Source organism: Eretmochelys imbricata, chromosome 18 (genome assembly GCF_965152235.1).
Source record: "Eretmochelys imbricata isolate rEreImb1 chromosome 18, rEreImb1.hap1, whole genome shotgun sequence".
Classification (NCBI taxonomy): domain Eukaryota; kingdom Metazoa; phylum Chordata; order Testudines; family Cheloniidae; genus Eretmochelys; species Eretmochelys imbricata.
This window is the reverse complement of record NC_135589.1, coordinates 4,996,487-5,022,640: the sequence shown is the minus strand read 5'-3', so window position 1 is coordinate 5,022,640 and position 26,154 is coordinate 4,996,487. Positions and strand designations below refer to the sequence as shown.

The 26,154-nt window shown below is 53.9% G+C and overlaps 1 protein-coding gene across 1 annotated transcript in view; it reads right to left on the bottom strand.

Annotated features, from left to right (window-relative positions):
- EPHB2 (EPH receptor B2) overlaps positions 1–26,154 on the bottom strand; it is a 209,041-nt gene that overhangs the window by 175,472 nt on the left and 7,415 nt on the right. The window contains exons 2-3 of the mRNA XM_077837254.1: positions 21,140–21,204; positions 11,068–11,752 (exon numbers count right to left, since the gene is read on the bottom strand). Of these exons, the coding sequence (XP_077693380.1) occupies positions 11,068–11,752; positions 21,140–21,196 (742 nt within the window). The 5' untranslated portion in view covers positions 21,197–21,204. The remainder of the gene's footprint in view (positions 1–11,067; positions 11,753–21,139; positions 21,205–26,154) is intronic.

The window sequence follows — 26,154 nt, the reverse complement described above, 5'->3', positions numbered from 1 at the left end:
TTTTCATCCAATGCCCTGGAATGAATCCCATTCTGGCGTATGGCTCCACAGAACAGTCTGAAGACAAAGTGACACAAACCTGCCCAGGATCTTCTGTGCCACAGGGGCACACAGCTGTACCCAGCAGCATCGTGGGTCCCTGTCCATGTCAGGATTGTGTCGGGAAGTTCACACCGACATGGGAGAAATGCTCACCCTTTTGTGGCATTGTCCCTCCCTCAAGAGGGCAAGGGGCCTTCATGCATGGGGAGAATGCTCTGCATACGGCTCTCAAGGAAGCAACAGCAGCCATGTAGCCTGGCACAGCAATTCGTCTCTGTGTTGATCAGCCTGATGAATGGGGCCATAATCCAGAGCCGCAGTCACGCAGCAAACACAACTGGCCGGTGTCTGGCTAAGCAGCTAATCACTCAGTCAAGGGTTAAAGAACATGGTTCTGACACAAAACTCTGGGACTGAGGCCTGCCCCAAGTACAGCATCCCACTCTGGAGAGCCCACATTTGACCCCAGAGTATAGCACCCCTGGGGACAGTCAAAGGACTGTTCTTTGCCTTCCTCTAGAAACGCCTCTGAGAGCCATAGGAACAGTCTGTGGACCCTGGGTGAAATCCGAGCCCTGCTGAACTTGAGGGGAATGTCCTATTAACTCCAATGGGGCAAGGAGCATTACTGCAGTGGTGCTGGGCTGGGACCCAGTGCACTGTACAAGACAGCACAAAAGGACAGTCCCTGCCCCAAAGAGCCATGTCTCCGTGAATGGAAACACCAGGCCTATTGAAGTGTTACGTATACACTGAGACACACCATGTAATCCAAAGTGGAGGCCAAGGGACCACGCACAGCTCATGCCATTTAGGGTACATGGGCAGCTGCTTCTGTCCTAGCGCCTGGCTTTAGTGTTTAGCCAGAAGCCTTTGCGAACAGACAGATGGACACTGCTGTCAAAGGAAGCGCTTGATTTTAGAGTCTGGTACAACCAGACCTAGCAGAGAGCACAACAATAGCACTGCCTCTGCCATCCCAGCCCAGAGCCAATAAACCGGAGAGGCAGAGACACAGACGCGCTTAATACAGTGCATGGGGTGGGGCGGGAGTGCAGACAAAGGGAAGGGGCATGGAGAAAAACCGCAGAGGCAGAGACGGAGAGAAGGAGAAAGTGAGGAAGAAGGAGAAGCCAGGATGCAGAGTCTCTGGAGGGAAGGTCTGGGGGAGGGGCGTTCGGCTGCAGCATGTTAATGAGACCCTTGCAAACACAAGGGAAAGAAGCAGGGAAGTGATTGTCTCTGGACGGAGGAGACAAGCGGTGCTCCTCACTCAGTCTCCCCTGTGGGGCCCTGTGGGATTGAGTAGCAGGACCCAGGGAAATGAAAATCTCTTAACCACACAGAATTGTTAACTGCTCCCAAATCCTTTTGTGCCATGGCTGCAAGTTTAGAAGAGCTTAAGCTGTTAGATGCATGAACTTCCTCAATAAATATCTCTTGTATGGTGCCTCAAGCAGGTTTGCATTGTATTACCCAGATGAAAAGCCCAGCAGAGAAAGCTTGCAACTTTCCCAGCTCTTTCAGCAGCGTTTGGAGCCTTTTAATCACTTGGGCTGCATCTTCCAAATGAAACGCATTAATAGTACAGCGCAGGCAAGCGGAGTGCTCCACCTCTGCAGGCTGGGTGCCGTGCAGGCTGCCCGGGCCATCTGATAGTACTTCACACTGAGGGCCGGCTTTAATATGCTTGTGTTTTGCTGTTGGAAAGAGGCCCAGACTTCCTCCCACCTCTGGAAACATGGGAAAACCTGCCAGCCACATGTGCGGGTTAGTGCTCTGGGCCAGGCTGCTCAGGGATGGGGCAAGGCTAAGCAGGGAACTGGGGGGGGGGAAGCGGGGGGAAACCAAAGAGGGGGTCACAGCTCCCCAGATCCCTATAAGAGAAGCAGGTTGGGAACCAAAGACCCTTTCACTGTGCCGTCACCTATCCTTTCCCTCTCCCCTGCTGTGGGGGCCCAGCAATGGGGCTGCCGAGAGGAAGGGGATGCCAGGGCTGAGCTGTGCCCCACAGGGAGAGAGCTACCCCAAAGGGCTCTCCCTACAGCCCTTCCACAGCTCAGGTGTGACTAAGCCCAGGGACAGCTGCACTGCCCAGCTCTCTCAGCCACGGGCTTTGGCAGACAGGCCTGGAGGCTTCCATGTTCACAGACCTAGTACCCCACAGTCCTGGCTGGCAGCACTCAGCACCTTCCTGCAGAAGGGTGAGGCCTGTGGCAGGCCTGCTCCTGGGGCAGGCTACGGCCACAGCAAAGGCTTGTGAGCTCTTCCAGGCCCTCCCTGCCTTGCACTGTACCTGAGCACCTGGTATGGACAGGCCAAGCTCTGCCCCAGGGAGTCCTGGGAGAGGCTCTGGTGTGCAGTCATGTAGGAGAGAAGGGATCCTGTATCCCGTATTCTCCACAGCGGCTCTGTCAGGGGAAGAGATCTGAGACAGGGACACCAGACAAACAGAGGCTCCCAGGACATCTCAGTCGGACATGCACAACCTCCTCCCGCCCTGGGGCGCACAAGTCACACACACAGCCCCTCCCCAAGACGGGTCAGATCCCACTGACCACAGCCCTGGACTCCCTCCCTCTCTCTTCCAGCCCCCTTCTTTCAGCCCCCTCCATCCTCAACTTCCCATGAGGTCTCACAGCCCCCTCCGTCTGCCTCACAGACTCTGCCTCAGTCTTCACCACTGTACCCTATATCATTCCCTCCCAAACCCCCACATCAAACCCCATCCACCTCACACCGCTCCCTCCCTGACCCCCCATGCCCTTTTTGTTCAGTGAGCCAGCTCTCCAGACACAAGCAGGGATGGGCCCTTACTCCCATTGGTGTCTAGGCCAAATTTTACCCTGCCCACAGACTACTCTGCTCAGCCCCATGAGGATGGGGCAGTCCTGGGTCTCAGACTCTGTTGGGGACGGTTATTATCCCTGCAAACACACTCTCTCTCTGTGGATGGCCACCCTCCTGTTCCCATTCCCCCTGGACTTTCCAGGAGCCCAGCCCACCGTGGGAATCCAAAGCTGGGCCGTCAGGCCTGGCACTTTCCCCAAACACCTTCCAGCTCCAACCCCTCCACCACCCTGTCACTGAGTCCCTGCCAGCATGGTGCCCAAGGGAACGCCCCCCACTTGCTGTGGTGCAGATCTTGAGCCAGCTGCCCCAAGAAGACTGGATTGCAGGCCACTGTTATTAACCAGCACTTAGTCACTGCACCTCGCCAAATCCTACTGCTAGGAAAACAAAGAGAAGACACAACCCAGCTCTCCCCCATCTCACTCCTGCTCTCCCCACTCTGGTTTCCTTCCCCCTCCTCTGGTTCACTCACTTTCTAGATTACTTTTAAATTACTTCCTCTCCTCTCAGCCAGGTCAGACTGGGCTGCAGCCTGTGGCTGCCATGCCACGCCATGGGCTTCATGAGTCTCCCAGGCAAGTGGCGGAAGCCCGAGCACCTGACACCCTAAGGTCACTGTACCAGGGTGCCAGCAGTACTGGTTGGCGAGAGCTGCTTGGGCCAGCATTGACATCGGGAACTGCAGCGCCGTCAAACCCAAAACATTTCCCGGAAGCCTGTCAATGCTGACACAATTCTTTATGAGAGAAAATCAACAGGAATCATTCCGACTTTCCATTGGATAGCGGCGAAACATTTCACTCTGATCAGGCAAAAATGTCTGGGTTTGACTCTCATCCGACTTGCCCTTGTTTTGACTTTTATATTACATTAAAATATCACATTTCATCCTATTTCTATAGTTTAGTTAATAATCCATAGAATGTATTATATTTAATATGTTTGTATAATATAAAAGTCAAAATAAAAGGAATCAACTTGAAACAAAACATTTTGATGGTTCTCAAAAGGATTTTTTAAAATTTTCATTCCATGGGAAATTTTGGTTTTTTGTTTCGATTCAGATTGAAGATTTTTTTCAGAATTTCCCAAGAACAGACATAACAATGTCCAGCTGCCCTCTGGAGCAGGCTGGACAATACCTTGCGCAGCTTTTCCAGCTCTGTAGTATTATTTATGTTACCAAAGCACCTAGGAGCCCATTGTAGACCAGGACCCCACCATGCTAGGAACTGTATAAACACAGTGTGTGTCACTGCTGGCAGCAGCCAGTCCGGCCCTGTGCTCATCAGTCCCTTGGGAGTCTCGTTAACAACCCACTGTCCCCCTCCACCCACTTACGAGAGAGGGCTAGGTGGTTCATCCTGGAGAACCTACCCATTCTTTTGTCCTCAGAGCCCCTATGTCTAACCCTTGGAGGTCACTGGTCCCCATGACCAGTAGCACTGACCCTGAGACACCCAGAGAGCATTGGTACCTGTGATCACAAGCACCTACCCTACCACACCTGGTGTGCATAGTGGGCCATGTTCTGCTACAAGCAGGACTCCCTCTGGGGTTCCTTCAGCCCCTTCTCCCTGGACATTCCTCCTTGGAAGGTCCATTTCCCAACACCATTCATATCTACAGGGATCTCCCTCTGCTATCCCTCACTCATTGTCTGTCCTCCCTGAGACAGGGGGTTGTACACGTGCCTCTGAATCTGCCTGCATGTCCTCTTTAACCCTTCCATCTCCTCCTGGCTTCTGCCCACACTGTAGGGGCTCCAGCAAATCCCATTGTATCTGTCCAATGCTGGCACAGAAAGCTTTACCCCGCTGTCCCGCCCAAAGCCAGGGACCTGGGAGAGGTATAATGTCCTAGAGAGGCTGGCACAGCCTTGCGGTTTCAGGTCCCCTGCCCGGCCCCTACAAGAAGATGTGGCAGGGTACAGAGGCTGCAAACAGACACAAGGGATTGATGGAGAATTCCCAAGTGCAGGCACTTCATTGGTATGTCCCAGGCCACCTTATACTGATGGCCCCCTACACCCTCTCCATGCAAGTCCCAACACCAGGGCATGTCAGGTGAGGTCGTGCTACAGGACAGTCTGTGGTGTTGTGGAGCAACCTACAGGCACTCTCAGGAGGCTGCTGTAATTAGAGGTCCTGGCTGCACTGATCTCTGCCAAGGGCACCAGCAGCCTCAAGGACAGCCCCAAATTGCCAGGGTGCAGTGCTTACAGTGCAGCACAGAAGGCAAAGCCCCCCCAGGAATTTCCCAGGAGCCACTTCACCACCTAGAGCCCCAGAGACTCTCCCCAGTGTTCTGCTCTTGCCCTGCCCCATGCTTGCCTGGCCTCTGCACTGGGGTGTGCGGGGGGCCTATGGCCCAACACAGCGCCTGCCCCGGACAGACCCAAAAGGGCCCGTTCTGATCCCAGGGCAGTCCATCCCTTTAATTTAATTTTTAAATTATTTAATTTAATTTAACTTATGAGGAGAGGCTGAGGGAACTGGGATTGTTTAGTCTGCAGAAGAGAAGAATGAAGGGGGATTTGATAGCTGCTTTCAACTACCTGAAAGGTGGTTCCAGAGAGGATGGTTCTAGACTAGTCTCAGTGGTAGAAGAGGACAGGACAAGGAGTAATGGTCTCAAGTTGCAGTGGGGGAGGTTTAGGTTGGATATTAGGAAAAACTTTTTCACTAGGAGGGTGGTGAAACACTGGAATGCGTTACCTAGGGAGGTGGTAGAATCTCCTTCCTTAGAAGTTTTTAAGATCAGACTTGACAAAGCACTGGCTGGGATGATTTAATTGGGGATTGGTCCTGCTTTGAGCAGGGGGTTGGACTAGATGACCTCCTGAGGTCCCTTCCAACCCTGATATTCTATGATTCTATGAATTGTCACAGAGATTCAGGGATTTTAAGGCCAGCCCGCTGCCCTTCCCCTCCCTTCCCCGCTGGGAGGCAACGCACTCCCCCACCTCGCAGCGCGTGCATTAGGATGCACCTTTCCCTTCACAATCCCCTCACCATATCTATAATTGATCTTGAAGAAACACCGTCTTGACACCGATTGCCAAGATGCTATCGGGGCTGTAATGGGATTTTTATATTTAGCTTGGACAAGGGACGGCTCTGTTGGCTGGAATGAAATGTTTCAATAACTGTGTCTGCCCAGGAGCCAATCTGATCCCCCTGGCTGCGCTGCCTCTTTTCACTCCTTTTCACAGGCTCGCACGCTTTTCTTCCTCCCTCCCGTTACCTCAGCAGCTTCCCTGGCTCTCTCTCCCCTACCATCCATCCTGCTCCTGGGCCTGGGAGTTCCCTTGTCAGTGTATTACACAGCTGCAAAACTGTACTTCTCTCTCCAACCAGACTGTCACATTCCCTTCCCACACCTCCACCCTCGCCTGCCGCTCAGCTGCATCCAGTTAGCACCCCAGCTACTGCCATCATCTCCAAGTCTATCAGAGAGAAGCATTCCCTTTCCAGCAGCCTCTGAGCAGGCTCCGGGCTGACCCTGGGACATGTCTACGCTGCAGCCACATCAGAGGCACAACTACGGCGCTGCTGGAGCAGAGACACTTCCTTCATCAACAGAAGCGGGGTTTCCATTGATGCAGGTAACCTACCTCCTCAAGAGGCAGTAGCTAAGCTGATAGAAGAATCCTTCTGTTGACCTAGCCACATCTACACCGAAGGTTAGGTCGACCCAACTCCAGCACGTAGCTAGAGTGATCTAATTTTTCAGTGTGAGCAGGCCTGAATGAGGGTAGGAGAGGGCAGGGACATGAGCATGCAGAAGAGGGAGAGAATAGCCTCATTTTTCCAGGTGCACAGACAGTATCACAGAGATAGTATGCCCCAGTCACTGTGCCCTGCAGAACCTTCGTGCTGGCACACCCAGTACAAACGGGCTATCTGGCAGCTACATGGCCCTGAGGGTACCTTCTGCAGTGACATCCCTGCACCTGGTCCCCCTGCATGGGGCATTGTGGGGCGGGAAGAGAGCAGGCAGGAGGGGACAGGCTGGAAAGTTATGACATCAATGGCCCACAGATGGCTGCCCTACCCTGCACCAGGACTGAGATGAGCACCGGAGCAGGGGGCATAATTGCCCCTCCTCTGGCTTAGGCAGGGCTGAATTCTCCTGACGGTCCCTTTTCTAACAGGAATATTGGTCTCCAGGCCCTGCTCCATTGGTAAGTCACTGTGTCCCTTCGGCACAGACCTGTGACCAATTTCCTTCATAGTAACTGCCAGGGCTAGGGTAGTGAGTCAGACATTCATAGATTCCAAGGCCAGAAGGGCCCATTGTGATCATCTAGACTGACCTCCAGTATAACACCAGCCAGAGACCTGCCTCAAAGTAATTCCTAGAGCAGATCTGTGAGAAAAACATGCACTCTTCTATTGAAAAATGGACAGTGATGGAAAATCTACCACAGCCCTGATTAGCCATTGGAACAGTTTGTTACCCTCACTGTCAAAAATGTATGCTAGGAGGGTGGTGAAGCACTGGAATGGGTTACCTAGGGAGGTGGTGGAATCTCCATCTTAGAGGTTTTTAAGGCCCGGCTTGACAAAGCCCTGGCTGGGATGGTTTAGTGGGTGTTGGTCCTGCTTTGAGCAGGGGGTTGGACTAGATGACCTCCTGAGGTCCCTTCCAACCCCAATCTTCTATGATACGCCTTATTTCCGGTCTGAATTTGTCTAGCTTGAAACTTCCAGTCATTGGATCACATCAGACCTTCCTCTGCAAGACTGAGGAGCCCATTATTAAATATTTGTTCCCCAGGTAACTACTTATAGACTGTGATCAAGTCACAGCTTAACAAAAATATTGAGCTCTTTGAGTCTATCAGGATAAGGCAGGTTTCCTAATCCTTTAATCATTCTCTTGCCTCTCCTCTGAACCCTCTCTAGTTTAGCCTCATCCTTCTTCAACTGAGGACACCAGAACTGGGCACAGAATTCCTGTAGCGGTTGCAGCAGTGCCACGTACAGAGGTGAAATCACCTCTCTGCTCCTACTCGAGATTCCCCCGTTTATGCATCCCCAGGATCCCATTAGCCCTTTTGGCCACAGTGCAACACTGGGAGCTCATGTTCGGCTGATTATCTACTGCCCACAAAAGCTTTTTCAGGGACACTGCTGCCCGGGTTAGAGTCCCTCATCGCGTAAGCATGGCCTACCCACTTTGTTCCTAGATGTATACATTTACATTTAGCATGAGACTAATTTACCAAGCAATCCAGATCGCTCTGAATCAATGACCTGTGCTCTTCATTATTTAACACACCCCAGCAAATTGTGTGTCATCTGCAGACTTTATTGGTGATGAATGTTTTCTTCCAGATTCCTGATAAAAATATTAAGTAATGTAGGGCTAAGAACTGATCCCTGTGGGATCCCACTAGAAACCCACCTGTTCAATAACAATTCACCACTGAGCATCACATTTTGAGACCAATCAGTTAGCCAGCTTTTAACCCTTTTAATGTGCACCATGATACTCTTATATCTCTCTAGTTTTTAAATCAAAATGTCTCGCGGTACCAAGTCAAACGCCTCGCAGAAGCCAAAGTCTATTACGTCAGCACTGTCACCTCTACTCCATGGTTGGGCTCTAGGCAGCACTCTGGAGGGGCTGGTGGAAACAGACAAGGGAGCACACAGTGGGGTGACCCTCCACGGTTCCACCTGGTCACCAAAGCAATCGGCTGGAGTTTGGCACAGTGCAAGGACACTCTGCACTCTTCCCCTGTACATCTGCTCCTTCACCAAAGCCCCTCACCTTGCCGTGCAGCTGCCCACTCAGCTCCACGCACAACTCTGCTGATGCCTCTGTCCTCTGCTGCAGACAAAGGGGGGTTCTCCACTGCGGACCAGGATGTAGAATGTTCCCATTAACTGATGAGTTAATCCAGACATGCCCACAGTGATTAACCAGAGAACCAGCCCTCAGATCTTTTGGGCCCTTCAATGACCACAGCTGACAGAGAACAGAAAAACTTGACTTACACTTATTCTGTTACAGCAGAAAAACAGTGAACAACCAGATCCAAATCCCTGACGCCTCCAGCCAGGTATCTCAGAGCACCCACCCTGCCCCCACCCCTACCTGCAGTACATGACTCAGGTTCCTTTAGCAGGAGCTGTGAGCAGCAAGACCCGGGCTCTGTCGGACCATTGGGAAGGCCAAGGTGACCCCGAACCCATTTCCTGCCACACCCCAGGACTGGGAAAGGCAGAGCTGCTCCAGCTCGAACCCTCAGCAAACCCCAGTGGAAGTCACGCTGATTCAGCTGTATTTCAGTCGCAGTGCAGCCCCTCTCCAGTACCCTTCCCATGGGGCAGAAGGGGCGAATCGTGGAGTTCTCAGGGATACACGAAGTGCCAGTGGAGAGCGAGGGAGGATCATGCTGGCTGGGACCTTGAGGGAGAGTTCTCCTCTGAGCAGTGAGTGGGACTGGCAGACCTTGACTTTCTGTGCCTGCAGGAGGCCCTAGTCCTGGTGGTCTCTACTGTGCTTGTACCTTGCTGGTTCACCCAGGGCCTGCCTATCTGCTGAGGAATGTGTGACTCCCCTGAGTGTCCAGGCAATTGCAAGTGAAACTTTATCTCCAGGAAACAGCAGCTAAGATGGGAGCTGGCACCAGGAGCGTGATCGGACCTGAAGACATGGGGGGAAGAGAGCAGTGGAACTGGGGGAGGAGGCTGGAAGGCCAGAAAGAATTACGGGGGGAGCAAGTGAAAGTTATTCATTCCTGGGTGACCCTCTCCTGCTGCTCTCCCCTCCCCGCCACAGTAAGGGACCAGATTGCAGCCACTCCTAGCAGTACCTCTGTTAGACATTGCTCCGTAGTCTGGATGTCCTGTTACAGTCTAAACATAATCCCTTTGGATCACAATTCTCCCTAAGAATGGACTCCCCTTCAGACCCTGCTGCTGCAGGGAGGGACTCTGCCTGCCCATCCTTTCGCCACCTGTTCTGATTGGCTAGCGTAATCCAGCCCTGCAATGCTAAGAGCTACTGGCATCCTTGAGTTGCATGACTCACAGGTACTGTAATCAGGCAATGCCAGGACCCTCTAGCCAGTCGAGGGCGAGCCTTCCACTTGGCATTTTCCCAGGTGAAGCACAGCAGATTGTCTGGGAGATCAGCATGCATGGCGCGGGCACTGAACATGGAACACGCCATGTCTGTGTGTGCGTGTCCCTCAAATGGCTCGGGAGTGTAAGCCTGGCCACCGTACACACCAGCGGGCACCCGACTCAGGCACAAATGGGCAGACGTGCTCAGAAGCTTAGCTAGAAGGAGCATGCGTTCATGGTGCCCCCAGGCACAAGGACAGGCAGTCCAAGCAGGCTATGAACAGGGACCATAGTGATGGGAAATCAGCCAACGACAGAGAGGTGTATGGAGATCAGCCAGCCAGATGCATGTTTAGAACCAATGGCCAGCTCTCACAGAGATCATGAAGAGCCTGCAGAATGAATGGAAGGGACTGGATCATGCTGCCCAGTGCAGGCAAGAGCAGGGAAAGCTCCCCATAGGAAGAACAAAGGGGAAGTGACCAGTCACACACACACACTCCTTCAGCCCTCACAGCGAGGCCCATCTGTTGCTCTAGGCAGAGTGTGTGCTCCCTTGGGCCTTTGTTTGGGCTGTTCTCCTATTGTTCCCCTCCCTGGCTGCGGAGGACACTGTCAGGTTGACAGAGCTGCAGATTAAAGCTACAGATCCTAATTCCTTACCCTGAGCAATGCCCACAGAACCCAGGTTCTCCCACCCGCCTCCAGTGCCAGGAAGCAGGGCCTACAATATCGCCTACAAATCCCAGTCACCAACAGTTTGCCAAAGAGCCACTGCCCGGAAGGCAGGTGCTGGGAATGGCTGATGCAATGAAGGAGGGAGCTGGGGAGGGAGCAGCCAAAGGATACGTGGTGCACTCAGACTTGCTGCCACTGCAGAGGCAGGACAAAGCCACTGAGCAGGGTAGGTTTGCTAACAGCACGTGAATGAATCTGTGGCAGCCAACCTCCCTCTGCCTGCAGGAGAAGCAGCATGATGAGGCACCTTCAAGAGCCAGGGGGCTGTGGCCTATGTGCCCTGGCCCGGTGCAATCACAGGTTCCCATGCTAAGGACACAGCATCCTAACAAAAGCAACGAAAAATGGTTACCTCTGCAGATGGTCCCGTTCTCCACTGATTCATAGCCAGCCTTGCACATGCACCGTCCAATGGGCACCAGCCACTCCCCATCCCCATTGCAGTACAGCTTGATGGGGACATCCACCTCCTCTGCGTTGGTAATGCACGAACCTCTGGCCGCCACCAGTGAAGTGCTCTCTGCTCCAGAGAGCGTCTCCTGAAACACAGCGCCGTTCTGGATCACTCGGGGGCACTTGCGGTAGAAGACCCGGACAGCAATTAAGGACATGCAGCCCCCATAGTCCTGGAATGCGAGATAGAATCCATTCTTGGAGACCGGCCCAAAGCTCCGCACCTCGGTGTTGATCTTCATCACGCGGCCACCCAGGTCCACCTGGGAGAAGCTCTCATCAGCCGCAATGGTGTCCACCTTTGCCCAGGGGTTCTCCATCCAGTTGGGAAAGGTCTTGGTGGCTGAGTCAAAGTCAGATTCGAAGTAGTAGAGATTGAAGGTCTCCTTGCAGGAGCCAGGAACGTTTGGGATGCTGCTGCAGTCCCGGACGGAGAATTTCATCTCCACGTGGATGCGGTGAGCTCCTCTCCTCCGTATGTACTTGGTCCGCAGCCAGTTGTTCTGATTGGACTCAAAGACGTTGCACACCTGGTACGTCCTGATCGTGTTCATGTTCTCGTCATATCCGCTCACCTCTTCCCACTGTGGATGGGACACAAAGAGTCACTGGGCTGCATTGCATTTACATTCACTGGCAGTCGGCTTACGCCCATTTACATACCCGGTGGGGGCACATCTCTGCCTCTCCCCACCCCCTGATAGACAAAGACTCAGGCTGCCTGGAGGCAGAGGAGAAGCCCATTTCAATGTGGGGTCAGCTGCATTGGTACAAACTGCGCTGCACCAGGGTCAATTGTATCTACACTAGGGCTCTGGCTAGGTGCAGCCACCCCAGAGTCCAATGCCAGCGTACACTGGGTCCCTCCCAGTCTCCATGCTCCCTGAGCCAGGGCACACGCCTCAAATGCTTCATGCTCATCTAATGCGCCGCGCAGCCAGGTGCTGGGAATGGCTGATGCAATGAAGAAGGGAGCTGGGAGGGAGCAGCTAAAGGATACGTGGTGCACTCAGGCTACAATGCCGCTGCTGGGACAGGACAAAGCCACCACACTAGCTAGGGGCTCTCTTCTCCTGGGTGGTTACTGGGTTTCCACTCTTGTTAGCGGGAGATACATGCACTGATTGGCAGAGGAGACTCTTCAAGGGTCATTAAAGTACCTACATGTGTCTAGCACAGCCTGGGCCTCTGTTAGAAGGGCTCTCACCTCCTGGCTCATTCCACTGTCACAGGGGAAAGGGTTACTTGATATTTTAAAAAGTAAATTGCAAAGAAAACCATGAAGGGCCAGAGTCTCCATCACTTCCACCCTGAGCCGTCACTTAACAGCTGGGCAAAGGGAGTGAATGACTGTTTCACCATTACACAGGTACAAGTGACGGTCAGACTCCAGGGGTGAAATCCTGGCTTCACTGCAGTGAATGGCAAAACTCCCATTGACTTCAGTGTATTTGTGCCTTCCAATGCTCCTTTATGATGGAGACAGATGTCTCTGAAATGTACTGTGTGTTTCCATATTTTTTCTCCAAGTAAAATGCCGTCTCAGCTCTGCATCTCCCTGTCTGTCCTGGGGGCCTGGTGAATAACCTCATCCGTAGCTCTGCCTCCTGTCCCCACCCCGAGATGGGAAGGATGCTATGTTGTAGAGGACGCTGCCCCAACCCAGCACTGCGCCTTGCATGGTCCAGAGAGAAAAATGTGGCTGTAACACAGAATCATAGAAGATTAGGGCTGGAAGAGACCTCAGGAGGTCATCTAGACCAATCCCATGCTCAAAGCAGGCCCAATCCCCAACTAAATCATCCCAACCAGGGTTTTGTCAAGCCTGACCTTAAAAGCCTCTAAGGATGGAGATTCCACCACCTCCCTAGGTAGCTCATTCCAGTGCTTCACCACCCTCTAGTGAAATAGTGTTTCCTAATATCCAGCCTAGACGTCCCCCACTGCAACTTGAGACCATTACTCCTTGTTCTGTCATCTGCTACCACTGAGAACAGTCTAGATCCATCTTCTTTGGAACCCCTCTTCAGGTAGTTGAAGGTTGCTATCAAATCTCCCCTCACTCTTCTCTTCTGCAGACTAAACAAGCCCAGTTCCCTCAGCCTCTCCTCGTAAGTCATGTGCCCCAGCCCCTTGATCCTTTTCGTTGCCCTCCACTGGACTCTCTCCAATATGTCCACATCCTTTCTGTAGGGGAGGGACCAAAGCTGGACACAATACTCCAGATGGGACCTCACCAGTTCCAAATAGAGGGGAATAATCACTTCTCTCGATCTGCTGGCAATGCTGCTACTAATGCATCATTGTCTACTTTCCTTTTCTGAGCTGAGTGCGAGAACGTGCATGCACTGTGCCCGGTGCTGCATCAGCAGGGCCCGTGCAAACCAAAGGGCTCTGTTCCACACAGAACAAACACCATGGGGGCAGCGCAAGCTCCACTCCGCCTGCAACCTTGGCCTGAAGCTTGGGGTTGACAGTGGAATTTGGGCTCCGGGGCCCATTGCTTCTTCAAAGCCTTCCATAAAGGGTTCCACGTGGGACAGCTCCTTGTATAACAGGGATACTAGGAACTAGATTGAGACCTGTTGGCTCATTTTACACAAGGCATCAGCCTGGGCTGGACTCACCCAGCAGCCAAGAAGTGAGAAACTCCAGAGTCCCTGACTGATCCCTGGCCCAATAACACAGCCAATAAGAACAGCATGTGATGGCTGCTCTCTTGGCAAGCACATAGGTGCTGAACTGTGGCTCTCCAAAACTAAATACAGCCTGAACTAAAGAGCCAAGCTTCCTGGCTCGGGCTGCAACAGACTCCTGTCCTCTGCGGATTCCCTGAGGGGAACTTGGAACACACACAGCAGTGGGTTACAATGATACACGTTTTAGGAGGCCCCGTGCCCCCAGGAAGTGGGCTCTGCTAAAGGAATGAGCTGCCCCGCCAGGCCCTCTTTGCCATTAGGATGTCAGTGCAGTAGTTCCTTCTCGCTCGCAGCCCCGCTCTGCCGGGAAAGGCAGCCTGAGCCTTTGCAGGACCTACCATGGGGGGGCGGGGGCACCGTACACCCCATTCTGGGGCAGCCTTCCACGAACAGCCTGCAAAGTAGTGGGTGGGGGAGAGCAGGCCTCCGCCCCGTTCTGCAGAGACAAGAACTAGTGAGCCTGGCAGAGTGCGTCCCATTCCTGACGAGGAGAGGGACCCGTCAGCAGGGGCCGCCCTGCTCACCTCCAAGGGGCACGGCCAGCCGGGCCAGGCATTTGTTTGTTGTAGCTTCGCTCCCCGCTGGCTGGGAGACCATCACCTGGGAAGCTGAAATAGATCCCTCCCCTCCCCACCCCACCCCACGCCCGCCACCCACCTGGGCTTTGGCGTGGTCAGGCTGGTGAACATCACTTACTCTCCCCTCTGGGACACCCGGCTCCCCCTTCCAAGCTTCCCTGCCTCTGCGCTAGCATTCCCGGGACACTTGCACAGCTCCTGGGACATGCTGCTCCCGCTGCACCAGCAGGAAAGCTCTGGGCTAGGCAGGGTAGGTCCAACCCAAACAGGGACTAGAGTTTTGATCTCTCAGTGCCAGGCTGGGTAAGGTTCAAACACATCACAAAGGGCATTCGCCATCCAGATTAGAGCCGTGTTAAGGTGCTGAAGGAGAACTATTCACTCCAAACTACTTGTCAGGGCTCCTTTAACTGCTTGAAATGTAGCAGAAACCCTAATTAAACACTTAGCCCCTGGGCTGAGGTCCGGCCTCTGCCTTGTCTGCAGGGAGCTGCTCTGGTTTGTGAATAGGGTTTGCTGCCCAGCCCCATGCCCGGTTCCCAGGAGATGGATCAGGGGTGGTGTGTGCATGGCATTCTGGGGGCTGTGTGGTGAGGCTGCAGCAGGGACGTGAATCCCATCTGCGAGCAGGTCATGTCTTTACCAGGGATCCTCTCCAGCAGGGGCCTGTTAACGGTCCGGCCTCGCAGTAAAGTAACACGATGCCTTTTGCAAATATCTCCCACTGGTCCCACCGTGGTTACAAAGGGGGCAGACATTCCATGAGAACCTGCTTTCTCAGGATTCCTAACTTGGAGGTAAAATCCTTTTCCAGGCTGAACCTTGGCCGAGAGGCCAGGGCAGGCAGCACTGGTGAAAGGTGCCGATTAGCAGCCCAGGAAATGGAAAGTGTCTGGTTTAGCAGCAGCAAGATGAGCAGAGGGGGCAGCCAAGCTTCCCCACACTGAGCACATGGCTGAGGCAGGGGAGCCCCTCGGAGAGGAAAGGGGAGCTCAGTCACTCCTCAGCCTCTGTCCTGAGGCTGCCAGCAAGGAAGGGAGTCAGAGCCGGCCTGTGCAAAGGGCACTGAGCCCTTAACCAGCAGTGCCCAAACTTTTCCTCTCGCGCCCCTCTTACCAGTAACGGAACGTGTCCGCACCTCCCCAGGCTGGGAGCACAGTTGTGGCCGGGGGCAGCAGCTGGGGGTGGAGCTGCGGCCAGGAGCGGGGACCAGTAGCAGGGGCCAGTGGCCGAGCTGTGGCCAGGAGCAGGGCCGTGGCCAGGGCCTGGGGGCTGGGCTGGGCTGGAGTGGAGTTAGGCACAGAGCGGGGCTGGGTGGTGCACCCCGCCCCTGCCACCACATGGGGGCTGGCATGAGTCCTACCATGCGCTCCCGGATGTTCCTCCACCCCCCACACACAGTTTGGGGACCACTGCCCTGACTGAGAGCCACAAACTCACCTCACATCGGACATGGAACAAACCTACAGGGAAAACAACCTCTCTAGACATTTGGCATATGTGACTGGGATGGTCTCTTCTTGTTTTATGGCTGCTTCCTATCCCCCTCCCCTAATCTCCCCACCTCTCATGCCCCCACCCCCAAACCCACCAAGCTAATCTAGACAGGCAGCTCTTTGAGCCCAGGACCCTGCTGGTATTCTATGTTCGTACAGCACCTGGCTCCATGGGGGCCTGGGCCAGGACTGCCCTCGGCATGATGGTAATCCAAATAAATAACAGCAATACCCTGACCAAGACTGACTGCCCACTGACCTCACCTCACCCTGTCCTGTGTCCTTGCTCCCTCTTTCCACAGCCCCTCAGGTCGGGCTGGGCAACACGCTACACTGACGCTCAGGAAAACAATTCCTGGATATTCTTTGTCCCCAGTTTTCAAGCCCACGGGGGCAGATAGTCAAGACTTTCTGCACCCAGCAGGTTGGATGTTCTCAAGGGGAAGAGGCTGGCTGCTGAAACCCTGACCCCAGCTTGACGAGCACCCCAGCAACTCCCAACTCACTCCAGGGGCTGTGAGAGGAGACCCAGGACCCAGGTAACATCCAGGAAATACATCTGGGCTCCTAGTGACTGATCCATCGCTCAGGGCCAGGGTGCAGGGCTGATGGCATGCTTTCTAAAGCTCCCCTAGGGACTGGGACTTGGTGATGGAGAGGACACCAGGGTCTCCCTATGCAGTCATATTTGGGATGTTTCCCCTGCTATTTCCCTGGGCTTTCCCTGTGGCAGGCTCATCCACGTGCTGTGGCACCACCCCTGGTGACTAACAGCAATAGCTGAGCCTGTCTGCTGCACAAGGTCTCCTGGCAGATCTAAAGGCCATTATTACATCTCCCTTAGCTGCCTCCTCTCCAGAATGACCCTGCCCAGTCCCCTGAGCCTTCCACACCTGGCAGGGTTTGTTTTCCAACCCCGGCACCTGTTGTTCTCCAAGCTCTCTCCAGCCTCCGGTTCCCAATGTGGAACCAATGCTGCAGTGGAGGCCTGGCTCTCAGCTCTGGGAAAGGCACTGATTTGACAAAGCTGAGCCCGGCAAACAATGTTCCCTAGTCTGTGTGCGGGGCTCCCTCGCCTCCACAGAGCCCAGTACTTCCAGAGAGAGGGCAAAAGAAAGGTTCTCTTTGCCTTGGATGTGGCAAAACTCCACCCCAGTGCTGAATATCCAGGCAGCTGCTGAACATGCCACCAATGGAGCCCAGGTGGAAGGCAAGCGAAAGACACGGGTCTCCTTGCCAGAGTGAATGGACACGCCCCAAATCCACGTGCTTGCTAAAGAAAGCTCTTTGCCCCTCTGCTGCCCCTGGCTCCCGGATCCTTGCAGGGGCCTGAAGGCTCCTTCTCAGGGGAGAAACCGGTTAACATTTGGGGACGTCTCCCTCCGGCACAGGTGGTGCTGAGCACACCCTGGAGCAGGAACGCATGGCTACCCAGCAGGCCGCGGCTGGGGCAGGCACACGAGTTCTTCATTTGTGGTGTGCACAGATGTGAGAGGGACACTGGCTGGGAGGAGGTTTAGCCATCAACTGGGCCGTCCCAAGAAAGTAGAGCTCCTCCCATGGCTTTGTCCAGGCCAGACAGGGTGCAGCATCCAGCGGTGGCCCCACCCCACCCACAACACCTAAAGCCAGCGTCTTTCCCATGGCACAGGCAGGAACCAGCACCATGGATTGTAGCAGCAGGAAGCAGCGGGGTCCAGGGTTGCCCGGTTCCTGCTGCAAGCGGGGAGCAGCATGAGGCAGTGAGCGTCTTTGGAAACGCTGAGCGGCACACTCCGCTTGGAGAAAGAAAAGGAGGACTTGTGGCACTTTAGAGACTAACAAATTTATTTGAGCATAAGCTTTCGTGAGCTACAGCTTGGAGTGCAGCAAGAGGGGGAATCTGGTAGGCACTAGTGACAAAATCCCAGGCAGCTGGAATGGCGTATCAGAAGCCTGCTCACTGAGAAGCCAAACAAACAGTTTCCCATGGACGTGAAACCTGATGTGTTGGGAAGACGCCCTCCCTGAAAACAGGACTGCCTTACCCAGCACAAGGCACTAGCCAGAGCTCTCATCATTCCCAGAGCGAACCCCTCCACTGGTTGCCGCCAGCAGAAATTCAGTGCTAACTCTCCGAGAGCTGCCAGAGCACACCTGCCCAACAGCCCTGGCCCTTCAGGCTGTGAAAAGCTTCACGAGAGACACTCAGGCCCTACATTGCTAGGCATGGAGATTGCGCCGCGCACATTTAGGCTAAATACCCAGTGGAGGCACTCACATAAAGGCAGCCACATGATCCTCACATAGATCCAATTTTCCTCTTTTGCACTGTCCACAAATCTGCCTCCACAGATTTTATTTCTCACTATCATCTATATTGCAGTGGAAAACTGCAGCAGGTTTTGTCACACATTTCAGTCACTGGCTGTTAGCAATGCTGAATGGCCAGGGGGGATAAAGAGGAAGCAAATGAACATTCAGTCACAAAATCTATTGACGGGAACTTCCCTGCCCTGCATGAAATACGGCTCTTCCAGCATTATCATCCAGAAGAAGACTGTCCCGGTGTCTTACAAAGGCAGTGGCACCAAATTACAGGGGCAGTAGCACAGAAAAGCAACCGAAAAATCATAACAAATACAGGTGGGTTCTGCAAGGAGAGTGTATTGGCCCGGTCCCCATCCCCTCACACATGCTGGGTGTGTATTGGCCCGGTCCCCTGTGATCGAACATATCAGGTTAGGACAAAGCAGGTCAGGGCGATTGAGGCCAACGGGAAGGCAAGCCGCCTGCATCTCTGGGGTCTGCCAAGCTCTCTGTGCCTCTGGTGTTCCCCAGGCCGTCTCCAGTCCCTGGTGATCCCAGAGCTGCGGGGGAGCAGGGACACAGGGCTGGAGAGCCCAGAGTGCGGGTTGTCTGCGCCTTCAGAAAGAATCTCTAGTGAGGCTCCTCGAGTGGCCTGGCAATGCCCCAGCTGTGGCTGCAGGCCAAGGCCCCTGGCTATAGGGCAGATCCCCCCGCACCCTGAGCTGGGAGGGGAGGAGGAAGAGTAAGGCGTGTCAGGGCTCCGGTCTAACACCTCAGAGAGCCCTGTCAGTGCCCAAGGCAGGTGGGAGACTGCAGTGGATGCTGGGCAATAACACCGTGCCTGGTACAGCACCTCCGTGGCAACGCAGCCTCCCACACAGGAGGCAGGGCCCTGTGGCTGGGGAGCTGAGGTGCCAAGAGGGGCCGCGCCTTTCCCCAGTCTGTGGTGGCGCTGCAGATGGACCCCACATCAGCCCACCTTGCACCCCATGCTTTAACCACACCAGCATACTCCCTCCTGTCAGCGCCAAGACCTTCCGCACTACAGCAGGGGAATTCAGTCTGGGTGTGGCAGGGTTTCTGGACTTCAGCACAGCCCCAGGAACTGGGGTGGTTAAGTAACAACATCTCAGATCTGGATCTTCTCCCAAGTCACCGTCCAGTGCTTCCCTGACTGCCTGTCATATGCCTCTGCACTTCCTGCACTGAGCCAAATGGTTCGAATTGTGGCTTTCGGTCCAGCTGAGATCCCACAGCACCAGCACCAGGTGCCAGTAAGGGTAGTAAGAACTCCCCTTACACTGCTTGGGTGTGAGGACACAGGAGCAGGTGGGAATGAGAGCCTTAGTCGGAGCTCTCCTCCAAAGTGCTCTGCTGTCACAGCTGAGCCAACTGCCAACATGGGGGTCTTGTAGTTTACTGCTGCGGGACAGGAAATTCCTCCTCCCCCAGGCAAGGGGAAATGGCCGAGGGACATGTACTCCGGCGTGGTGTCTCTGTCACCATGGTTTTGGGGTGAGCCCTGGGGCGGGTGCACAGCTTCTGCACTTGCCATGCAGACACACCCTGCCTCCGTGTGCCTGTCATACTTCTCCTGGAGCCTGCCAGCTCAGCCCCACAGACCCGACGGAATAGAGTCTCTCAACGCACACATAGTCACCAAACTCGGCTCAGTCAGCACAGCCCAGAATCCAGGGCCCTCCGCTGACAACACCTCGCCCCAGCCCCAGAGAGTCATCTGCAGTAAACATGGGCTGCTCCCAGCTGCCAGGCAGGGACAAGGGAACATGGTGCTCAAACCCTGCAGGCCCACCTGCGCCGCCGTGTTTCTCTTCATTTCTTCAAATGGATCTTTGTGTTATGGGAGAGCACAGAACAGACCCAGCGCTTCTCTGGTGTCCTTCACAACCTCCAGGCCAGGGCTGAGTCTGGAGTCATACAGCCCTGGAAGTCGGATGGAGTTTGTCTGAGTAAGGCCCCCAGGATCTGGTTCACCGTGAGAGTGGTCTGGTTGGAGTGGAGTATAGGGAGAGTCCAAATTACCTCACTGAACTTCCTTGGACGTGTGCGCCACTTAGAGACCCAAGTGCCCAGGCCCTTACTGGGTGTTACTCAGTACTTCCTCCAGCAAGCTCCCATTGCTGCGAGCAGACAGGGCATCACCACTGTCAGATCTGGCCCACAGTGACTGGCTTCCTCGGTGCTAATTCCCCAAGACTGCAGCACTTATTGCCAGGAGGAGATGCCAGTATCCCTTATGGAGAGGGGAAAGGCAGGACCCCTCTGCCACGCCTTCTGCAGCTACTTGCAGGAGCTGAGCTGTCTAGCTCTGGCTGCTTCCCGACGAGCCAGAGAAGCCAGGCCAGTTTCACTTGCCATTCTCACCAGTTCATGCCAGGCCCTGGGCCTGAAGCAGGTGTGTTTGGGTTCAGTGTTTCTGTTCCTGGCCACGCCCTTTTCCAACCCGAACAACTGACATTTCTCACATTTTGACAACTAAAAAAAAAAAAAGTTCTGGGAAATTTTCTGATGAAGCATTTGCTGAATCTCCCACCCCCCTCTGAGCATTTCAGCGACTACGGAGAGTGGGCTACAGCTTCAAAAGCACCTGACTGCCATTTTCAAAAGGGATTTAGCCCCTTAGGCATTTCAGTCCGATTGACAGCCAATGAGAATTTGGCTCCTAATCACGCAGATGCTTTTTAAAATCTTACCCCATATCAAACATTTTCAAAATCTCAGAATTCAGGAATTTGGGGGGGAACGTTTTTGCCTTCTGCTTGTTTTGGTTTTGGCCCTGTTTCAGTGAATCTCTTTTAGTAATCAGTAACGTCTAGGATTGCTAATCTGCCCCAATCTGCGTCCTACACCACTGTTCCCTTCAATCCCGAGGAGAACAGAGAACTCACCCCTGAGGGAGGATGCACTGTCCAGCCCAGCTCTGCCGTCGCTGTGGTGGAGTCCATTAGCGTTTCTGTGGGGAGATTACAAAAGAGAGCCGTCAAGGGGAGAGAACCAGGAGGCAACCTCAGCAGGCAGGTCCGAGTGAGCAGCACAGTAGGGTCCGGACCAGGAAAGCCATTCACGCACCCCAGGAAGGCCTCCAGTCACAGCTCAGAGCAGAGGCCTTAACAAGCAGATTGGTGCAGAAACCAGCTATGATCCTGGGCAGCGAGCAGCATCCGCCCCAGTTAGCATCTTGTCTCTTCACATACCACTGATGACCCACTCCAGAGCCTAGGGCTTCCGCCAGAGCTGGAGTTCCACTAGCTCTCAGCAAGGAGGAGGGCCCACGCTCACGTAGGGCCTGATCCACAGAGAGCCTGCCCTTTGCCTCCAGTGGCACTGGACCAGGCCCCTGGCGCCAGGTCCAGCCCCAGCTCAGCTCGTGCACTGGGGATCTCCCTCAGGACCATGGGCTGGGGAGAAATTCTCCAGCGGCACGAGGAGCTGTTCTGCAGTCCCTCCCTCAGGCTGATAATGGGCTGATCCACAGAGTGGCAGACAGAGGCCACTCAAGACAAGACAATCTGGAGTGGTAGACAAAACTTCAGTGTGCTGCACCCCTCCTCCTTGGCCTAGGGCAGCTAGTCATGATGGAGGGGTGGCCAGGCCAAATCTGAGTGAGTGGCGTTGTGACCTGGCACACAGGGTCGCAATGCCACAGAGATTTGGCCTAGCCGCTCTCTGTCATGGCAGCCGGGCCAAATCTGCAGCTTTAGGCAGCTGCTTAGTCTACCTAAGGCTAGAGCGGCCCCTGCCCCACCCCTTCCCTGGTCTGCCTTGCCCCAAACAGGAGCTAAGCTCCATGCATGCAGGCAGTGCTGAAGTAGCGGGGTTCAGCAGTGTTATTGTGCTGCCAACCCTGGCCCTCTGCGTAGAGGAACACCTCCATTCTGCACTGGGGGTCAACACCTGTCCCCAAGTGCCGTGTGTGCACAAGCAGCGGCAGGTACCTGAGCCGTCTTGGTGCTCAGACTCAGCCTTGGAGGGCCCTGCCATTGGTCCACTTCTCAGCATGGCCCTGCCAGACTTGCTTCACCCACAATCTGTACCGAGAAGGGGGCTGCAGCCCCGCTGTTTCACACCATCCCCAGGTGAAATCTGCTCCTCCAGGGGCGAGTTTCCCCTTCCAAAATATCTAATCCTCATGAACTACGTGGCGGCAGCTCGGAAACGGCAGTGCAGGAGCTGCAGCCCAGCGAGCGGAACTAGAGGCTTCTCTGCTAACCTCTGCTTAGAGAGCTAAATGTAAAAGAACATGACGTTTTCCCTCCACTTTGCACAGTAAGAATAATAATCAGCAGCACTGCCAAAAAGCACATTGTAGTGTACAGGGAAAAACCCTGACTTAAGGATTTAAACAACATTAAACTTTAACATTAAGGCTGATTTTCCAGGCAATCTGGGCCCAAAGGCTTTAGGTGAGATGATGTTTCAGCCCATCAGGACTGAGAAAAAAATAGACCAAGTTTTTACAGACAGTGCAGGTAGCAATGATGACCGTTAAGGCTGCCAGATACTTTCATTATAAGATCCTTCTTTCAATTTCTTATAACTTTGCCAACATTTAACCATTCAGTCTGAAACGTTGCTTGCCAGGTGTCTGCCTCAGCCTGAGGTGTTCTGGGAGGTTTCAGATAAAACGGTCCAGCCATTCCTCTGAACAAAATTAGGAAAATTTTGTTGCTGTGCCCATGTTAAAAACAGCCACACCAAGCGCTCTCAGTGGGACATGGGGTGGGGACTGCTGCAGCATACACAGGAGCCTCCACAGTGCCCCCTCCCACCCCGGCTGTGGAGTGGGGAAGCTGGGAAACTGAAGACCCCCACATTCCACTCCAGGTTCTCCCACACCCTGCACTCTACCACACTGAGTTGCGTGCATGCAAGGTAAATCCCATGCCTGGGCCCCCCGCCCCCATCCACCGCAAAGGGCCAAGCATGGCAACGGCAGGGAGGGCTGGATTTGGGGCTGCTGGGGAGTGACACAGGTCACAGGGTTTTTACCATCTCAGCCTTTCTTTTAGGGATTTATTTATTTTTAAACACAGAATCTCTTTGATTTTTGCTTCTTTGTGTTTAGGAATAGGCTAGGTTCAGGTACGCTTGGAAGCCTGTGCGATGGAACCACACAGCACGGGTTCTGTTAACCCGCACACAACGCACAACATGGGACAGGTGAGCCCCAAAGGCAAAAACAGGGGATGGGCTGGCAACGTAAACACTGCCAGGTGTGCTGGGCACCTTCCGATGCAGTGGTCCTGGCAGGGAAGACAGAGGCATCTGAGGCTGTGGCCCTGGTGGGGCCCCAACTGGAGAGATGCTCCCTCCCTCTGCTCCGGGTTAGCAGTGTGGAATTATGCACGCTCCCTCCAGGCAGCCTCCCAACGACACATGCAGTCAGGCCCAGGGAGGGTGAGTGGGGGAGACACAGCGAGGGCCCAGACCCACAGAGCTCAATAAGGGACAGCTAGGCTAACTGGTCTGCACTGGGGAATCCAGATACCATGCGGCTGCCATTTGCCTCTGGAAGTGTTACCAGACAAGCATGCCACATACCATAGGCACAGCTGCCTGGCGACTTGGGGAGGGGCTTGGGGGAGGGCGGAGAGCAACGAGCGGGGGCCTCAAGGAGGGGGCGGAGTGGGGGCAGGAAGAGATGGGGCAAGTGTTGGGCCTCGGGGGAGGGGATGGAGTGGGGCGGGGTCTCGGGCGTTCCCCCATGGGGAAAAGTAAAACGCAGGGCCTATGCCCCATACACAATATAATTTTATGCTTCAAGTTTTTTTCTTGTCCATTTCTCCTTAATACCTTTTGTAGGGGAGAGCTAGCAGTCCTCTGTGTTATTAGCACTGTATATTAGCAAACTGCTGTATCATAAGCATTGACCAGATACCTTACAATACTGGCAACGTAACTGCATCTAGTCACCCCAGCGTATAAGCAGGACTTAAAACCCATGATGAGATGGGTTCCTGATGAGACAGTACTAACAATGATTTCTTCTTCGGAGGAGTCCTCTCCTTAGCATAGATATGAGTAGCTGTGTTTGCTCTTGGCCTCTGTGCTTTCTGTATCTTTCTGTGTTGTGCTCAACTTTTATGCTAAAATGTATTGGAAAAAATATCTTAATTACATTACTTCTAAACAAATTTCCTCCAACTTCAAAGCCCGCTTGGAGGGCTGGGTTCAGGGAAAGTCTGATGCTTCCACGACAGACTGTATCTTAACTAGTGTGCAGCCTTCTCTGAAACGGCTGCCCAAAGGGGACTTGTCTGCAGAAAGCTCTAATTGCCTGAAAACAGGCTTGGGATGAAAATACCTCCTGACCCCTAATGAGAGCATCCCAGACAGTCCCATGTGACAGTGTGTGATGGAGAGTCTATAGCTAAGGCTGCACTGAGGTTTGCGTTTATAGCAGGGATAAGATCCCTTTCTTAGGTTTGAGTAATGTGCATCTCTAATGTACAGCGCACACGCACGGTGAAGAGTGCATTTTCAGGGACGCTCGAAGTCAAGCTGTTGAGGAGTTTAGGAGCTGGATACAGTTACACATGAAACACGGCCTGGGATCTCTCCTTTCCTCCACTCCCTCCAGCTCCGAAAGGGCTGGGAAGTGACCCTTCAGACTTTAGGCCCACGCATCTCCAGACTAAGGCCCCCATCCAGCAAAGCACTTTAGCACGTGCTTGAAGTTTTGCAAGTGCTTTGGAACAGTGCTGGACCACGGTCTGAATTCCCGATACCAGCGAGTTTTATATTAAAAAGGAGACACGTTATGTGACTTTTGCCAAAGGACACTGACAGAGATTGCCTCCTTCACACCACAGCCAGCTCAAAGCCCAGGCAGCGAAGGGCTGGAGTAGGAGTGAACCTGCACTCCCCTGTCCTACTGCTCAACCTACCTCCCCAGCCTCACTCCCTTAGCCCCCCGCAACCCCTCTCGCTAGCTCTCCCATAAAAAGAAAAGGAGGACTTGTGGCACCTTAGAGACTAACACGTTAATTTGATCTGCTGGGTTTACTGGCTATAATGGGAAACTTATTCTGCTTGGAAACTGGCACATCGCCTTTCCTGCTTGCACTGCCTAGACACAGCAAAGAGGAAGGGCAGACACTCAACAGAGAGCCCCCAGCATTCATTAGCACCGTGGCCTTTGGAGTCACTTTTTGTTCAGCTCTAGTCACGTTGATAATATCCATATTTGCAGAACACAACTCCTCCTCCCTCCACAGCTGCCCATTCAGCATCACAAGTACCTAGCCCCTTCCCTGGTCTGGCTAGCAAACAAAAGCTTAAAAACAGAGAGCGGAGGCGATGTGACAGGATAGATGGGGAAGGGGGCAGGAAATTAAAAACATGTCCAGCTAGACAGAGCAAGTCTGCCTCAGCAGCCCTATCTACACTAAGGTTGAAACCATGCTAGCAGCAGCCATATGGCTGACATCTCTGTCCTGCTCTACCAGTGATTTCAGGCCATCATCTGACTCATGGGTGGCTGCACATGGAAATGCAGCAGCATTGTACCAGAGATACCGATCAATCATTATTTCATCCACCGTCAGCTCCCGGTTGGATGACTCTCTACATGTTCTAGATCGCAGGCTGCCACTCTACAGCCTCAGCAGATGGCACTGATTTCACATGGGAACCACAATCCAGCATCCCTGGGAGGCATCCCAGAGATGCTGCCTCCTACTGCTTGATCCTGGCAGGTGAAGAATCAAAGCACCCTGCAGCAAACACAAACAATGGGATTTTTCTCTGCTTTTAGCACCCAGCATGAGGAGAGGGGGGAAGGTGGTCAGAGGGTCTCACCATGTGCAGCAAAAAGGTGAAAAAAATCAGAGGCTTACACAAACACAGCCACAAGGGTGCACTGTCTCATTAACACCAGCCACCGCATCCTCCCCAGCACCTG